At 46.3% G+C, this 14,901-nt stretch overlaps 1 protein-coding gene across 3 annotated transcripts in view; it reads right to left on the bottom strand.

Moving 5' to 3' along the window:
• Positions 1 to 5,658: 5,658 nt before the first annotated feature.
• CPSF7 (cleavage and polyadenylation specific factor 7) overlaps positions 5,659 to 14,901 on the bottom strand; it is a 48,859-nt gene continuing 39,616 nt past the window's right edge. For 2 of the 3 annotated variants that reach the window (XM_073573906.1, XM_073573904.1), the window contains exons 4-9: positions 11,741 to 11,886; positions 10,470 to 10,899; positions 8,929 to 9,044; positions 8,660 to 8,816; positions 8,249 to 8,389; positions 5,659 to 6,546 (exon numbers count right to left, since the gene is read on the bottom strand). In XM_073573906.1, the coding sequence (XP_073430007.1) occupies positions 8,254 to 8,389; positions 8,660 to 8,816; positions 8,929 to 9,044; positions 10,470 to 10,899; positions 11,741 to 11,886 (985 nt within the window). In that variant the 3' untranslated portion in view covers positions 5,659 to 6,546; positions 8,249 to 8,253. The remainder of the gene's footprint in view (positions 6,547 to 8,248; positions 8,390 to 8,659; positions 8,817 to 8,928; positions 9,045 to 10,469; positions 10,900 to 11,740; positions 11,887 to 14,901) is intronic. The other variant, XM_073573905.1, reaches the window with a different exon arrangement.

The raw sequence follows: 14,901 nt of genomic DNA, 5'->3' as shown, positions 1-14,901 counted from the left end.
CCAGGGTGTGGAGGGCCTTCTCAATACAATGGACTGGTGCCGGACAGAATGAAGGCAAAACAATTTCCTTGTTGAGATGAAAGGAAGACATGACTTTGGGCAGAAAAGACGGAGATGTCCTCAAAGCTGCCTTGTCCTGATGAAAGTTCAGGAACGGAGGACGGCATGACAGGGCCAACTACGAAACTCGTCTGATTGATGTAACCGCCACTAGGAAAACCACCTTCCAAGAAGGAAAAGTTAGTGATACGTCCTGCAGTGGGTCGAAAGGGGCTTCCTGTAATGCTCCGAGGACCAAGTTAAGATCCCATGAGTCCAACGGCCGTTTATAGGGAGGCGCCACATGGGAGACTCCCTGAATGAACGTCTTCACCTGCAATTTGGTGGCAATTTTTCGTTGGAATAGAACTGACAAAGCCGAAATTTGACCCTTGAGCGAACTAAGCGTGAGACCTGACTCTAATCCGGATTGTAGGAACTCCAATATGGAAGGGATGGAGAACACCAGAGGGGATCATCCACGGTCCTTGCACCTTGAAAAGGTTTTCCAGGTGCAGTGATAAATGCGCATGGACACGGGCTTCCTAGCACTAATCATGGTGGAGATCACCTTCTGAGATAAACCAGCTTGTGCTAAAATCCAGGATTCAACGGCAATGCCATCACAGGGCCCCGGCGTTCTGGTGGTAAATCGGACCCTGTGAGAGTAGATCCATGCGATCTGGAAGCCGCCAGGGAGTGTCAGTGACAAGTTGGACTAGTTCTGCGTACCATGCCCGATGCGGCCAATCCGGCGTGACTAGGATCACTGGTACCCCCTCTGCTCTGATTTTCTTGATGACCCTTGGAAGCAAGGGAAGAGGGAGGAAAAAATGTACGGAAGTCGAAACTGGTGCCCCGGCAGAACTAGGGCGTCTGCTCCGATGGCGCATGGATCGCGCGATCGGGCAATGAACCGGGGAACCTTGTTGTTTAGTCTTGAGATCCACATCCGAAGTCCCCCAGCGACGGCAAATCTGCTGAAAGACGTCCGGATGAAGAGACCACTCTCCTGAGGCGAGGCCCTGGCGACTGAGAAAATCCGCCGCCCAATTCTCTACCCCCGGGATGTGGATCGCCGAGATGGGCGAATCGTTGGTCTCGGCCCAACGGAGGATGTCTCACTTCATGCATGGGCATCCTGCTGCGGGTACCCCCCTGACGGTTGACATACGCCACAGCCGTGGAGTTGTCGGATTGGACCCTGAGGGGGTGACCTGCGAAGAGATGGTGGAAACACAGTAGGGCTAGACTGATCGCTCGTATTTCCAAGATGTTGATGGGGAGACGCAACTCTCGAATGGACCAACGACACTGTGCCGTGTGGTGGCGGAAAACCGCACCTCAGCCAAGAAGACTGGCGTCGTTGGTCAGCACCAACCAACGTACTGGGAGAAAGGACTTTCCTTGATTCAGGAAGTTTTTCAGAGTCGACCACCTGAGGGTTTGTCTGACCAGCCAGGACAGAAGGAACAGACGGTCTAGGGAGAATGGGTTCTTGTCTCACGCCAACAGCAGTGTATGATGCAAAGGGCGGAGATGAAACTGTGCGAATGGGACAGCTTCTATTGCTGCTACCATCTTTCCGAGAATCCCCATGCTCAAACGTATGGAGTGAGGAACTGGTCGGGAAAGACTCCGTGCACCTTGTTGTAAGGCTCGGGCCTTTTCTGGAGGGAGAATGACCAACTCGCGGGAAGTGTCCAAGGTCATTCCCAAAAACGAGATCTGCTGAGCCGCTGCTGGAGAGGACTTTTCAAAGTTTATCTTCCAGCCCAGGCGAGAAATTGTATTGACTGCGATACCTACGGATTCCTCGCAGGCTAGAAAGGACGGACCTTTGAACAGCAGGTTGGCCAGGTATGGAAGTACCAACACTCCCCGAGCGTGAAGAATGGCCATGACAGCCGCCCGGACTTTGGTAAAGACTCTGGCGGCAGTGGCGAGTCCGAAAAGCAGGACAACGAACTGGAAGTGTTCCACGCGAATAGCGAAGCACAGGAACTCTTGGTTTGATGGACAAATTGGGATTTGAAGGTAAGCATCCTTGATATCGATGGATGCTAGAAACTCTCTTCTTTCCATGGAGGTGACCAAATGGAGAGATTCCATTCTGAATCGCCGTACCTTCACAAACTGATTTAGCAACCTGAGGTCCAGTATGGGCCGCATTGTTCCGTCCTTCTTTGGAACCACAAAAAGGTTTGAATAAAAACCCTTGAACCCTTCGTGTTGAGGGACCGGAATAATGACTGGAAAAAAAGCGTCGGGGGGGAGAAAATTCTATTTTGTATCCGGAGGACACCGGCTCTCTGACCCACTCGTCGTGGACAACCGTGAGCCAGGCCTGACTGAACGATACTAGACAGCCTACTTTGTCGGTGTCCGCAGGATACCGCAACAAGTCATTGTGCAGATGATCTATGGGATCTGGCTCCCCTAGTTCCAGATGCCCTCGGTCTGGGTTTCCAGGAGCGGTTAGGTCTGTATGAGACCTGGGAACCCCTGTCTCCAGGCGGGGAAAGGCCTGATCCAGAAGAGAAGATCGTGGAGCACCAACTGGAATTGTTGCGAAAAGGTTGAAAACGAGTCGGCTGCTGATTCCGAAACGACCGGACGGGCCTTTGTTGGGGAAGGAAATTACTCTTCCCCCCTCGGTAGTGTCAGAAATGAGCTGATCCAGTTTCTCTCTAAATAAGCGACCCGTTTCCGTTTGATAAGGCAGAGAAGTCAATGATCTTTGGAAGTGGAATCCGCACGCCAGTCGCGGAGCCATATGGCCCTTCTAATGGAGACTGCATTTGCAGCTGCCTGTGCAGCGCAATTGGCGGCATCTAAAGAAGCGTCCACTACAAAGTCCCCTGCGTGAATTGTCTGCCTGGCAACACTGGCTGCCTCCGGAAGGTTGCTATTCTGGATGGCGGTAACTAATACGGCTGCCCAAGCGGCCATTGCCTTAGCCACCCAAGTTGCCGCGAAAGATAGAGTGTCGCTCCTGAAGCTTCAAAAACTGAGCGAGCAAGGTAGTCAATTTGACGATCAGAGGGGTTTCTGACTGAAGAACCCTCAGAAATGGATAGAAGAGTTTTGGAAGCAAGACGCAATATAGGAGGATCCAAAGAAGGGGACTGTAACCAATCCTTCATTAGTTCTGGAGCAAAATGGTATTTAGCCTTGATAGGCTTTTGACCTGCGAACCGTTTATGTGGTCGGTCCCTATGTTTCTGGACAATGTCATTAAACTCCGGATGGCTGGCAAATACCCTGCGTACACGTTTAGTCTTCTTAAAGGAAATAACGTGTTCCGGAGCGGGAATATTTTCCTCGTCCAACGTCAGAATCTTGTTGACTGATTCTATAAGAGAATGAGGCGATTCTTGGTCATTTGGGGGATTCTGACTCGTATTCAGAGTCATGTTCGCTGTGAACATTAGGAGAGGGAGAGCGAGAGACAGAGCTCGCAGATGCTAAAGCGCGACGGGCGTGACTAGGGGATGCTTCACGGGTCCTGAGGATCCCTTGAACGAGTACGGCCCCTGCTGGTGGACAGTTCCCGGCCGTCGCCAGAGCCCTCCTCGGGCGGTAAAGACGCGTTCTGACTCAAAGAGGGGTCCTGAAGGGAGTCTATAGTCTTGGTCAGTGACTCCACAGACCGTGACAGGGACGCAGCCCACTCAGGAGGACTAAACTCAGGGAGCACAGTAGCAGCGGCGGCGGATGGCGTTTGAGCACAAGCCATGGACAGTGGATTAGTTTGGGCACTGGACAACGCAGCCTTGCAAGTGGCACAAGAGGTAATGAACGCAGTGTGTTTCTTGGTAGCTTTTTTAGCTTCCTTAGTTGAGACATAGTGCCCCTAAAGGGTTACAGGCAGAGCTTGGGCTGCAGATAGTGTGAGCGTGCAGAGAAGGGGTTAATGTCACTGCTGTGGCACAGTGCAGCTTACCCGGGTCCTGGTCCCGATATTCACAGGGGAGATCGAGGGTGTCAGCAGTCATTTTGGAGGCTCCTTTAAGCGTTATTCACACAGCCATAAGTGTCAACCGTCAGGAAGCAGGCTGGGAGAGAGAAGGTATGGCCCCAGAGATGAGTAAAAGCGCTTCTCGTTCAGAACGAGAAGCACCAGTAACGTGGGCCGTACCCACTCGCGGTGGGCAGATCTGTGGGACTGCGGCCTAGCACGGCCAGAAGTCGGGGGCTCAATTTATGACAGCCGCCGGCGACGCGCTCCGGCTGAATAGAGGCGCGGCCGGACACAGTGCAAATGCCGCTGGAAGGCGGATTAGCGCTCCCCTGCTCCTCAGGGACCAGGACCCCCTGCCAGTGCATCGGACATGACGGCTGTGCAGTGACAGGCCGTCCCCAGTCATACTCACGGAGGCGGCATAGCAGAGCTGCGCTGTTTTTCAAGGTATACTGTTCAATCGATCCCGCTTTACAGAGGGGGATGGAGAGGCTGCCGCTTGCATCTGTGGACTGCAGGATGGATTCGGGGGGAGGAAACATGAAGGAAAACTTCCATTTGCCTCTGCTGCCGTTGGGAGACCGGGGCCGGCAGGAACCGTTGCCCACAATAAGTCTTGGCATGACCCCTTCGTCGCAGGAGAGGGTACGGGGAGGTATACTCCGCGTTCTCGCCTGTTGATGATTCGGGGGAGATCGGACCCCATAAAAAAAGGCCCGTCGCTCCCTTCACTCCGTTAACTAAAAATTTACAGAAAAATTCAAAAACTTTTTAATAAAAACGGTGGGGTCTGAAGCAAGACCCAAGTGCCTCCTACAGACACTAAGCAAGAACTGTGGAAATCTCAGCCAGCGGAGGGTGTATACTGCAGAGGAGTTAATTTTTCTGTGTTCACTTAGTGTCCTCCTAGTGGCAAGCAGCATAACACCTATGGTCCATGGTCCTTTGTCCCCCAATGAGGCGTAGGAGAAATCAGCAATGTATCAAATCGTTATTTTCCCCACTGTATATACTCTCCTGTGGCCATTATTGAAATGTATTAAGATTTCACAGGCTTTCACTGATTTTTCTGTGACTATTTCTGTCCTGCATTTTATGACTTTTTTACATTGGTGATTTTTGAAAAAATCTAAAATAAACGGTTTTCTTCTCCTAACCATGGCATAGTTAAGTATTTTCTTTACATTGTTAAATCAACTGAGATCAAGTTGACCAAAAGTACTGCCTACTACTTCTGAGTGTCCGCCTCCAGTGGTCGAACACGCCAGAAAATGCAGCCAAGTCCGAATCAAATTTTGTGGGGGTTCCGAATTGCATTTTGTGGGGGGAAGGGAGATTTGCCCAGATGCGGTCACTGAGCGTGTACTAAATGTAACGTGACAGCACCCTACGGGTGGTCAAGTAATGGTCTGGTAACTAGAAGATAGTTCTAATTTGATCTGTGGATTTAAAGAGCAAGTGTGCAACTGAAATAAAGTTTAAGACATAGTAGTCAAGATTGAGCGTTTTGATTCACTCTTTGGACACCCCTTGTGAGCTCGATCTACAAACGTTAATGAGTTGTATGTAACCTTGATTTGTGCGGTGCTTTCCTTTCTACATTCAGCACATTGTATTATCTTGGTATAATGAAAAAGGAGACGACTCATGTAAAATATTGACAACGTTATCAAGTTTATTCACAATTCCCAGATAGAGATAATGAATGTTTGGTGGAAGGGGTGAATTCCCCACTGCTGTAAGGCAAGGGTTTTAAATCGTGCCTTGTAAGCTACAATATCCCACTGTAGATGCGCAACTAAAAGTCTTGATACAGTTTTCAATTTTTAATTAAAAAAAAAAAAATTATAAATTTTTAGACCAAGCACGGAACTCACCTACACCCAACCAGGTTAATGCACTCCCTCCATACAGCCTAAAATACTATGGTATTAAGATCATGGGACAGGGAGTTAGTTCAGTTCTCTAGTTCCCCTCATCACTGAATGGTCGCCTTATACAACACATTCTGCAGCATTTTCCAGCACACCTTACCCATTCTGGCAACCATGAGACAAAAGGGAGAAGGGGATCCAAACAGGCGGTGTTATGTCAGTGCACAGAACAGAGATGGAAGTTACACGTGTCACTGTATAGAAGCTAGATCCATTTTAGATAAATAATCTCTAGATGAACAGAACTGCAACAAGAACAACAAGAGAACACATGGAGGAGTAGAAAGAAATTCATTATTGTCTGGTGAAACCATGGCAAAACTTCCAAAGCAAAAAAGATTCATCTTGGGAAACAGACAGGATGGCCTGCACAGACGAGAGGCTGCATCTTCTGAGTTTCCAGGGCAGATGTGTTGATTTGGGAACGGATGGAGAGAGCTGTGCTTTGTAATGGAGACATTATGGTCCCTGCATGAAATGGAATAAATCCCAGGGGAGGGGTGCCACAATTTGAAGCTGGAGGGTCAAGTATCAGCTGTAGGTCACAGCAACAAAATTGTCCCTCTATTAAAAAGAAAAAAAAAAAAATCTGTGCATCATCCTGGAGACCTGAAAGAAGAGATCATTGCTGTTACATTGTTCTTTACTACAGACTAAATAAATCTCAATTCTGGATGTTGGTCTTGTATGACCTGTTATACTGCATTATGTTTCTGTTTTACCTTCATCTGTTCAACCTTAAATTTAATTTAAAAAAATAAATTGGATATAATATAATGTCCAATTTATTTACCGTATTTTTCGGACTACAAGACGCACCCTAGGTTTAGACACAGCAGAAAATAGGAAAAAACATTTTTCTTATTAATTAAAACCTCCCTGGTGGTTAAAGTGGAAAAATCATTATCACTAATTTTAATGTACTAGGGTAGAATAAGGAGGTAATAGATCTATTGTTAGGGTATGTGCACACTTTGCGGTTTCTGCTGCGTTTCCGCAGCGTTTTTGGCTCTGCAGAAACACAGCAGATTCTGCTGCGTTGTACAGTACCTTTATTTCCTATGGAAATAAAAAAAAAAAGCTGTGCACATGCTGCGTTTTTTCCACGTGGTTTTGCTGCGGTTTTCAAAACGCAGCATGTCAATTGTTTGGTGCAGAAACGCTGCAGTTTTACACCTCATCCATTATGAGGTGTAAAAACGCAGGGCAAATCCGCAGAAAAAACGCAGATAAAGCGCAGAAAAACCGCAGCACTTTGTCCTGCGGATTTCCTGCGGTTTTCTCTACAAAATCCGCAGAGACAAAAAAACTATGTGTGCACATACCCTTAGTGTTTCTCTGCAGTGTGTATTATACACATACACAGCTCTACTACATGCACAGAGAGAAAAACACAGCTCTGCTACATGCACATTAAGACATACACAGCTCTGCTACATGCACACTACACACAAACTATACTATAACACATCCTGTAGTTCCTGATCGGGACCTGAATAAAGGATGCAGCAGCTGAGCATTTGCAGGACCTTCCAACTGATCAACTGAAGCACCTTTCAAGTCATATGATCAGTCACATGACCTGAAAGGTCCTGGATACTATAACACATCCTGTAGTTCCTGATCGGGACCTGAATAAAGGATGCAGCAGCTGAGCATTTGCAGGACCTTCCAACTGATCAACTGAAGCACCTTTCAAGTCATATGATCAGTCACATGACCTGAAAGGTCCTGGAATTACTCGTGCAGAAGATCCTGCAGCCTCTTTTCAGTCCCGGCAGCTTACTCTCCAGCTCTGCACCAATCACACAGATCAATGCAAAGCAAGAGGAGAGAGGGCATTCTCCCACTGTGATTGGGAAGGACGCGGTGTCCGCGTGGTCCTCCATCACAGGAAGTTGCCTCCGGACTATAAGATGCAATAAGATTTTCTTGTTAAAAAATGCTTCTTAAAGTCAGAAAAATATGGTGTATAATATCAGATTATGATTATATAACACACGTATACACACACACATTTACATGAAATCAAATGAACAAAAATCAGGGGAAAAAAAAATATCAAAAACACAGCAATGGCAAAACAACATATCCTCTATAATCCATGTGAAAATTTTACACCAAACAGCGACCCCCCCCAAAGGGTGTATTAAGGGCAAAAAGTTTTTTTTTTTTTCAATGATGCAAAATGATTCAACCCTTTCACCAGGCTACAAAAAATATCTTGGTCAAGGGGTTAAATCACTGTGCATCATTGATTGAAACGGTTTTTACTAGGAAATCTTTCAGCAATAACTCTCTCCACTATTACCTGTACTAACGATGACGATCTTTGTCGCGATGCCGGTCATGATAATAATCATCTGATCGATCTTCATGTGGGTCTCTGTGACGTCGACTGCTGCCTTCCCGTGACCGGCTAGGTGATCTCTCTCTGGAGCGGTGTCGCTTCCTGTTGGAGTAATATGTCAGTTGTGTGAAATGGGATGGCTGATAACGTCTTGTATTTTCACATGCAATCCACATAGCAAAGCTGCTGATTTACGGATTTATTCGGTCCCTCGTTTGCCATAGAGTCCCAATCAATAATTTTATGAAAATGCTCAAATACAGTAACTAAACCAGTAGAATTGCTAGATAGCTAGAGCTCTGGATCCCCAGATACTCAAGCATCCATAAAATGTGGTCTGTTGTAGCCCGGTGGATGATAGAATTAGCTTACATTGCTTGCCTGGAAGAGTTGGCCTTGTCCTGTATTCCATGTAGGCAATCTCTGAGGGAGGTCAGGAGGACACGACATCGATCATCGTTGGCTACACGAGACTCCTTGATAACTGCAATAGCTGTCTCTAGGGTTTTCATTGCATTTGCATAATCTCCTGAAAGGGAAAAAATATAAAATGTCAACTACTATAGGGGGAAGCAAAACTATGGCAAAACACAAACAAATCAAAAAGATCAGAAACAAAAAGGGAGAAAATTAATCCATACCTGACGTTGCTCCACAAACTGCATTGGAAAGAGCACTCCTTGATATCGCTCGGTTTCTGTTCATTAACTCTTCAAATTCAGCTTCACTGACAGGGGGTTGGTGGAGTTTCAGGTCACTAAAATCATTAAAAAGCAAAAAAAATTTTTAAAAAAATTAGTTTCACTATTTTTACGAAATCCCAGAGGATAACAAATGCAAATAGCTTATTTTTATCTCTATAAAGGATAAGAAGTATAAAGTATAACCTAGATAGATTGTGCAACATTCATGTCAATCATATTATATAAAAAGAAGGCGTCATCTGATTACTGCTGCCCAAACCATGGGCTGCATGAATCGGAACCTGGCTGCACACAGATATTTCTCTGTGAAATTCTCTGGCGTTTCAGGGAACACATGCATACTTTAAAAGATCCAGTTTGAGACCATAACCAGTGACGAGACAAGTCTGGCTCCGCCACAGATGGCTCTTTGATAGAGGGAGACTAAAGGCCTCATTACACATAACGATGTCCCAGCGATCCCACCAACAATCCGACATGGATGGGATCGCTGGGACACACCAGTGATCAGGACCTGCATGCACGCTGGTATCTAGGGTAAACAGCGGGTATCCAACAGCCGCGCGGCTCTTAGTTACCCGCTGTTTACCCTACATACCAGCGTGCAGCGTCGCTGATCGTTGGTCTCCCGCTGCCACATGCAGCGATGCGCGCTGGCCAGCGGGAGACCAACGATCAAAAAGGGCCCAGGACGATCACGCACAATCAGCAATACCCGGCGGGGGGGGCGGTCGCTGATGGATGTCACACACAGCGAGGTCGCTGGAGAGATCGCTGATGTGTCACAAAATCAGCAATCTCGCTGTGTGTGACGGGGCCCTAAAGTTGGGCTCTCCACTGTCTCACTATCTTGACAGTTGTGAGATTTCCTGCCTTTGAGCTCAGAGATATCACTGTGTGGGGGGAGATTTTGTGTGGGCTTAATACTTAACATAATGGTGCATAAAAAAGGATTTCTGTGCATTATGGAGATGCAGGCTGAGGTCTGCTTTGAGCAGTTTACGTTGTGAGAATCTTAGATTAAACATTTACAAGCAGCTAAATCTTCTGTAATAGGTTAAAGGAGTTTCTCAATTTTAAGGAACGTTGTGTTTCCAGCCAGCTTGTTGTATAAAAAAAAAAATTAAGTTGTGCTCAACTCGCACACCCAGGGTCCGGCGCTGAGACTCCGACGCTGTCCCGATGTTAGTTGTTGTCTGCAAGGCTGATATCATGTTGACAGCTCTCTAGCCAAACACTAAGCTCAGTGGCTCTGTCCGTGTAGGTGGCACAAGCACATTTACCACACACCAGGAGCAGCAGAACAGATTCAGTGCAGGACCTTTGAAGTGTGAGTAAAGCCCAGTTTGTTTTTAATATATAGAAGATTGGAAGATTAGAGTGCAAGAAAGGAGGGACAGGTTGATTCTATAACAAAATGCACATACAACTTTGCGTAACATCTTATATTCAGTATTTTCAGTGTATTTAACACTTACCGTCCTTGTAGATATGGATTAGAAATCATCTTGTATGGATCAGGTGGGGGACCAACCATGGAATTTGGTGGAGGGAAAAACGCAGGGTTTAAGTGAAGAGCTGGAGGCACACCGCCAGGAGGAGGCATGCCTAGTGGAGGTGGCAGCCTTGGGGGTGGGGGCATAAGGTGTGAGTAGTGCAGAGGAGGAATAGGAGGGGCACGGTATACAGCTGGCAAGGCAGATGAAAGAGGTGGAGGAACTGACATTGGGGGATGAGGGATGCTCATAAGAGGAATGCGGGAATTGTTCTCAATGAATGGTGGCCGTGCAAAGTATGGGAGAACATTTTTGGGAGTCTCTATCCGTGGTGATGACGCAATAGGCTCAGTCGGGCTAAAGAAGCCATCTGCAGGATCCACAGAGTCCTTTGAGTTAGAGACACCCTCCGCTGTAAAAAAAAATAAAAAGATAGTAGATCACTTAAATTAATTTATGTTAAAACCCTTATTCTGACTAGTTGTCCTTGAAACATGAAAATCCAAATTTTTATTTTTTTATTTTTAGGGGGGTGGGGGATTGATCTTTTGTTAATACCACCTTAAAGGCATAGTCCAGGTGGGATCTGCACCGATCGGCAGAACAATAAACTTTTATCCCAGTCAGGCTGGTTTCATACTAGCATATAGCAGAGCTGCAGAGGTAAGCAGACTCCCTCCGTTACCCTATCTTTAGCATTGGGTACGCAGGCCATGCCGATGTATGTGGATGCCTCCGCATGCGTCATTTTGACGGTGCGGCGACCCCAACAAAATGCAACACGTTGCATTGGGAGCAGGTCGCCGCACCGTCGAAACGACGCATGCGGAGGCATCTGCATACATTGGCATGGCCAGCGTACCCAATGCTAAAGATAGGGTACCCATGTCGCATGCCGATGTAGGCGGAGCTTCATGGAGGAGGTGTGGCAGTGGGTGGAGCTTCATGGAAGAAGTCCGCATCCCTCCGCAGCTCTGCCATACGCAAGTGTGAAACTAGCCTTAGAAAGGGCTGGCAGTGTGCATGCTGGACTTGGGGTGCCTAGACACCAGAAACGCGTTGAGAACGCAAGCATCTGCATTTCCTATGCTGGCATTTTACTCCCACTTTGTTATTGTTTGATGTGAATAAAGAAGTCTGTTTTTCACAACATCGTGGAGCTGGAGAATGTCCATCTAATACAAGAGAACCCCTTTGAACCATTATGTGGAAATACGACGACAAACTTAATCCAAGACAACCATTGTTCTTACTTTTTCGTGCAATTGCCTCAAAGAATGATAAGTTCTGCCTATTAGCTGGTCGAACATCAAGCTTCTTCCCATTTACTTTCTTTGTAGACAACTCCTCCAAAACGTGACTCAAAGAAGCTTCGGAAGAAACGATCACCTCAGCATACCTACATTAGAGAGACCATTACCAATAGTGCACACAAGGTGAAGTGTAGGACAAGACTGTGCACTATGCTCTTATGTGAGGAAGCATTTGGTAACATTCACAAACGTATGTTTTCTTGTTTCCATACCTCAAAAAGACTTCAGAAATAGGAAACTGTGTGGCTTCCAGACTGAAGTCAGGCAAGGGGAAGGGGTTTCCTTTGCACGTCTCACTGAGCACTTTATTCATAGGCTCTTGCTTGAGAAGGATAAAGGAACATTGCTTCCTCTGTGTTCAATTGCCTTAAAGCACAATTAAACACAAAAATGAAAACACTTTAGCTGAATCTACAGACTGATTGTGGAAGACTAAAAATATATATAATCTATCTATACATATTTCCTGCCTCAAGTGTTTAATGACACTCAAATACAAAGTTAGAGCTTATTAACACAGCCATATTGCCCAAATGTGTTTAATGTACAGAGAAAGAGCTGTGCAAATGCCATAAAGGGGTTGTGATCACAAGCTCTTAAGATACTTAATACAGCATGGAAAAAGAGTAATAAATGCCAGCCATAACAGTGAACGGCCCACCACTGACAGGGCCATAGAAACACCTCTGGCTCATAGATAAGGTCCATTAATAGGATATCTCTAGATATAAAAGTGAATGTATGTATGTATGTATGTGTGTGTATCACCAACCAATCACAAAGTATCTTTCATTTCACCAAAGCTGTTCAAAAGAAGCTGTGCTGTGATTGGCTACTATGAGCAAGTTTTCCCACTTGACAACACCTCAGCAGACACTGACATGGTGGGAGAAATCTATCATCCCCAGGCACATAAGCTCCCAGCCATTGTCTGCCCCCAGAAAGGAGCAGTGAGTACATGACAAATGAATCCCCCCCTCCCGTGCCCATATCCCCATCACACATCCTCCATCCCATAGGCCCATCTTCCCTCTTAAAAGGATCAATGATATGGAAGTCAGAGCAAATCCATCCAACGCTTTGGTTTTGACCCCAGGCCTCTCTTAAAGGGATTCCCGGTATGGAAGTTAGGACCGTTCCACTCAGCTCTGTGGTTCTGACCCCAGGGTCTCTTAAAGGGATCATTGGTATGGAAGTTAGAGCAAATCCACTCTGTGCTTTGGTACTGACCCCAGGCCATTTTTACAGGGATCTCCTGGAAGTCAGGGCAACTCCATCCAGTGCTTTGGTTCCAACCCCAGGCCTCTCTTAAAGGGATCCCCCGTGTGGAAGTCAGGGCAAATGCCTTCAAATGATCTGGCACTGACCCCAGGCTCTCTTAAAGGGATCTCCTGTATGAAATTTAGGGCAAATCCCTCAGCGCTGATTGTGACCCCAGGGTTCTATTAAAGGGATCATTGGTATGCAAGTTAGGGCCATTTCACTCAGTGCTCTGGTTCTGACCCCAGGCTGATGGGATGATGTGAGATATTAGGGGTAGTAGTCCGGTGGCTCTGGCTGACGAGATGATGTGGGATATTAGTGTGTGGCTATGCGGAGTGGGCGGGGCTCTACACTAAAAATATATATTATATATAAGAATATTTAGAATTGAGAGTCCTCAGTGGTTGATACCTTTTAATGGCTAACTGAAAAGATGGTAAATTGCAAGCTTGCAATTTGTTACGATCTTTTCAGTTAGCCATTAAAAGATATCAACCACTGAGGACTCAATTCTAAATATTCTTCTATCTACTGGCTAACACGGTTCAAAGATATACATACACACACACACACACACACACTCCCTCATATAATCATAACTTGTTATAACTAACCGTAGTTGGTTACTATGCCTGGGCAGCGCAGGACTCTTCAGCTAGTATAGTATATAGACAAAATTATTGGAATGCCTACAGGAGCTTTTCTGACTTTCCATTCTACATCCATAACTATTAATAGGAGTTGCTGTCACCAGGGCTGTGGAATTAGAGTCGGAGCCCATTTTGGTGGAGTCGAAGTAGGTATAAAATGGATCAACTCCTAAAATATAAATTGGGTACAGTAGTATAATGCAGGATGTGCTGTTTTCATGATAATTTGGGAAAGTTATGCAACGTCCTATGTATGTCTGTTCCTGATCTAAGGATCTGGGCTTTTAGTGGAGATGTTTCTGTGCTGCACTTTACCTACATGCTCAGTAGTGACCAGTGCTGTGGGGTCATAGATAAAGTGCAGTACAGATTCATCTCATCTAATAATAATAATAATCTTTATTTATATAGCGCCAACATATTCCGCAGCGCTTTACAGTTGAACAGTTTCAAACACAACAGTCATAAGTAACAACGTTAACAATACAATAATTAAAGCGAAATAAGACGACCCTGCTCGTGGAGCTTACAATCTACAATGAGGTGGGGGGGATACAAAGCACAGGTTTGTATTTACAATGATGTATTTACAATGACGGTCCAGCCATCTTCAGGGGGTGGGGGTTAGATGGAGATAGTGAATGGGCTACACACACACAAACATGACTTTGATTACTGAATGTGATAGGCCGCTCTGAACAAATGTGTTTTGAGCGAGCGCCTAAAACTATGCAAATTGTGGATGGTCCTAATATTTTGGGGTAGAGCATTCCAGAGGATTGGCGCAGCACGGGAGAAGTCTTGGAGTCGGGAGTGGGAGGTACGGATTAGGGCAGAGGTTAGTCGAAAGTCATTTGCAGAGCGCAGCGGTCGGTTAGGCCGATAGACAGAAATGAGGGAGGAGATGTAAGGGGGTGCCGCACTGTGGAGAGCTTTGTGGGTGAGAACAAGTACTTTGAATTGTACCCTGTAATGAATTGGCAGCCAGTGTAACGACTGGCGAAGAGCGGACGCGTCTGAGAAACGATTAGCCAGATGGACAACCCTGGCTGCTGCATTAAGGATAGACTGGAGAGGGGAGAGTCGAGTGAGAGGGAGGCCAATTAATAGAGCATTACAGTAGTCTAGGCGGGAGTGGATCAGGGCGACAGTGAGAGTTTTTGTTGTTTCCATGGTGAGAAAAGGGCG

Source organism: Dendrobates tinctorius, unplaced genomic scaffold (genome assembly GCF_039654945.1).
Source record: "Dendrobates tinctorius isolate UK_male_01 unplaced genomic scaffold, ASM3965494v1 ptg000037l, whole genome shotgun sequence".
In the NCBI taxonomy this organism is placed as follows: domain Eukaryota; kingdom Metazoa; phylum Chordata; class Amphibia; order Anura; family Dendrobatidae; genus Dendrobates; species Dendrobates tinctorius.
This window is presented reverse-complemented; position numbering and strand designations above follow the sequence as displayed.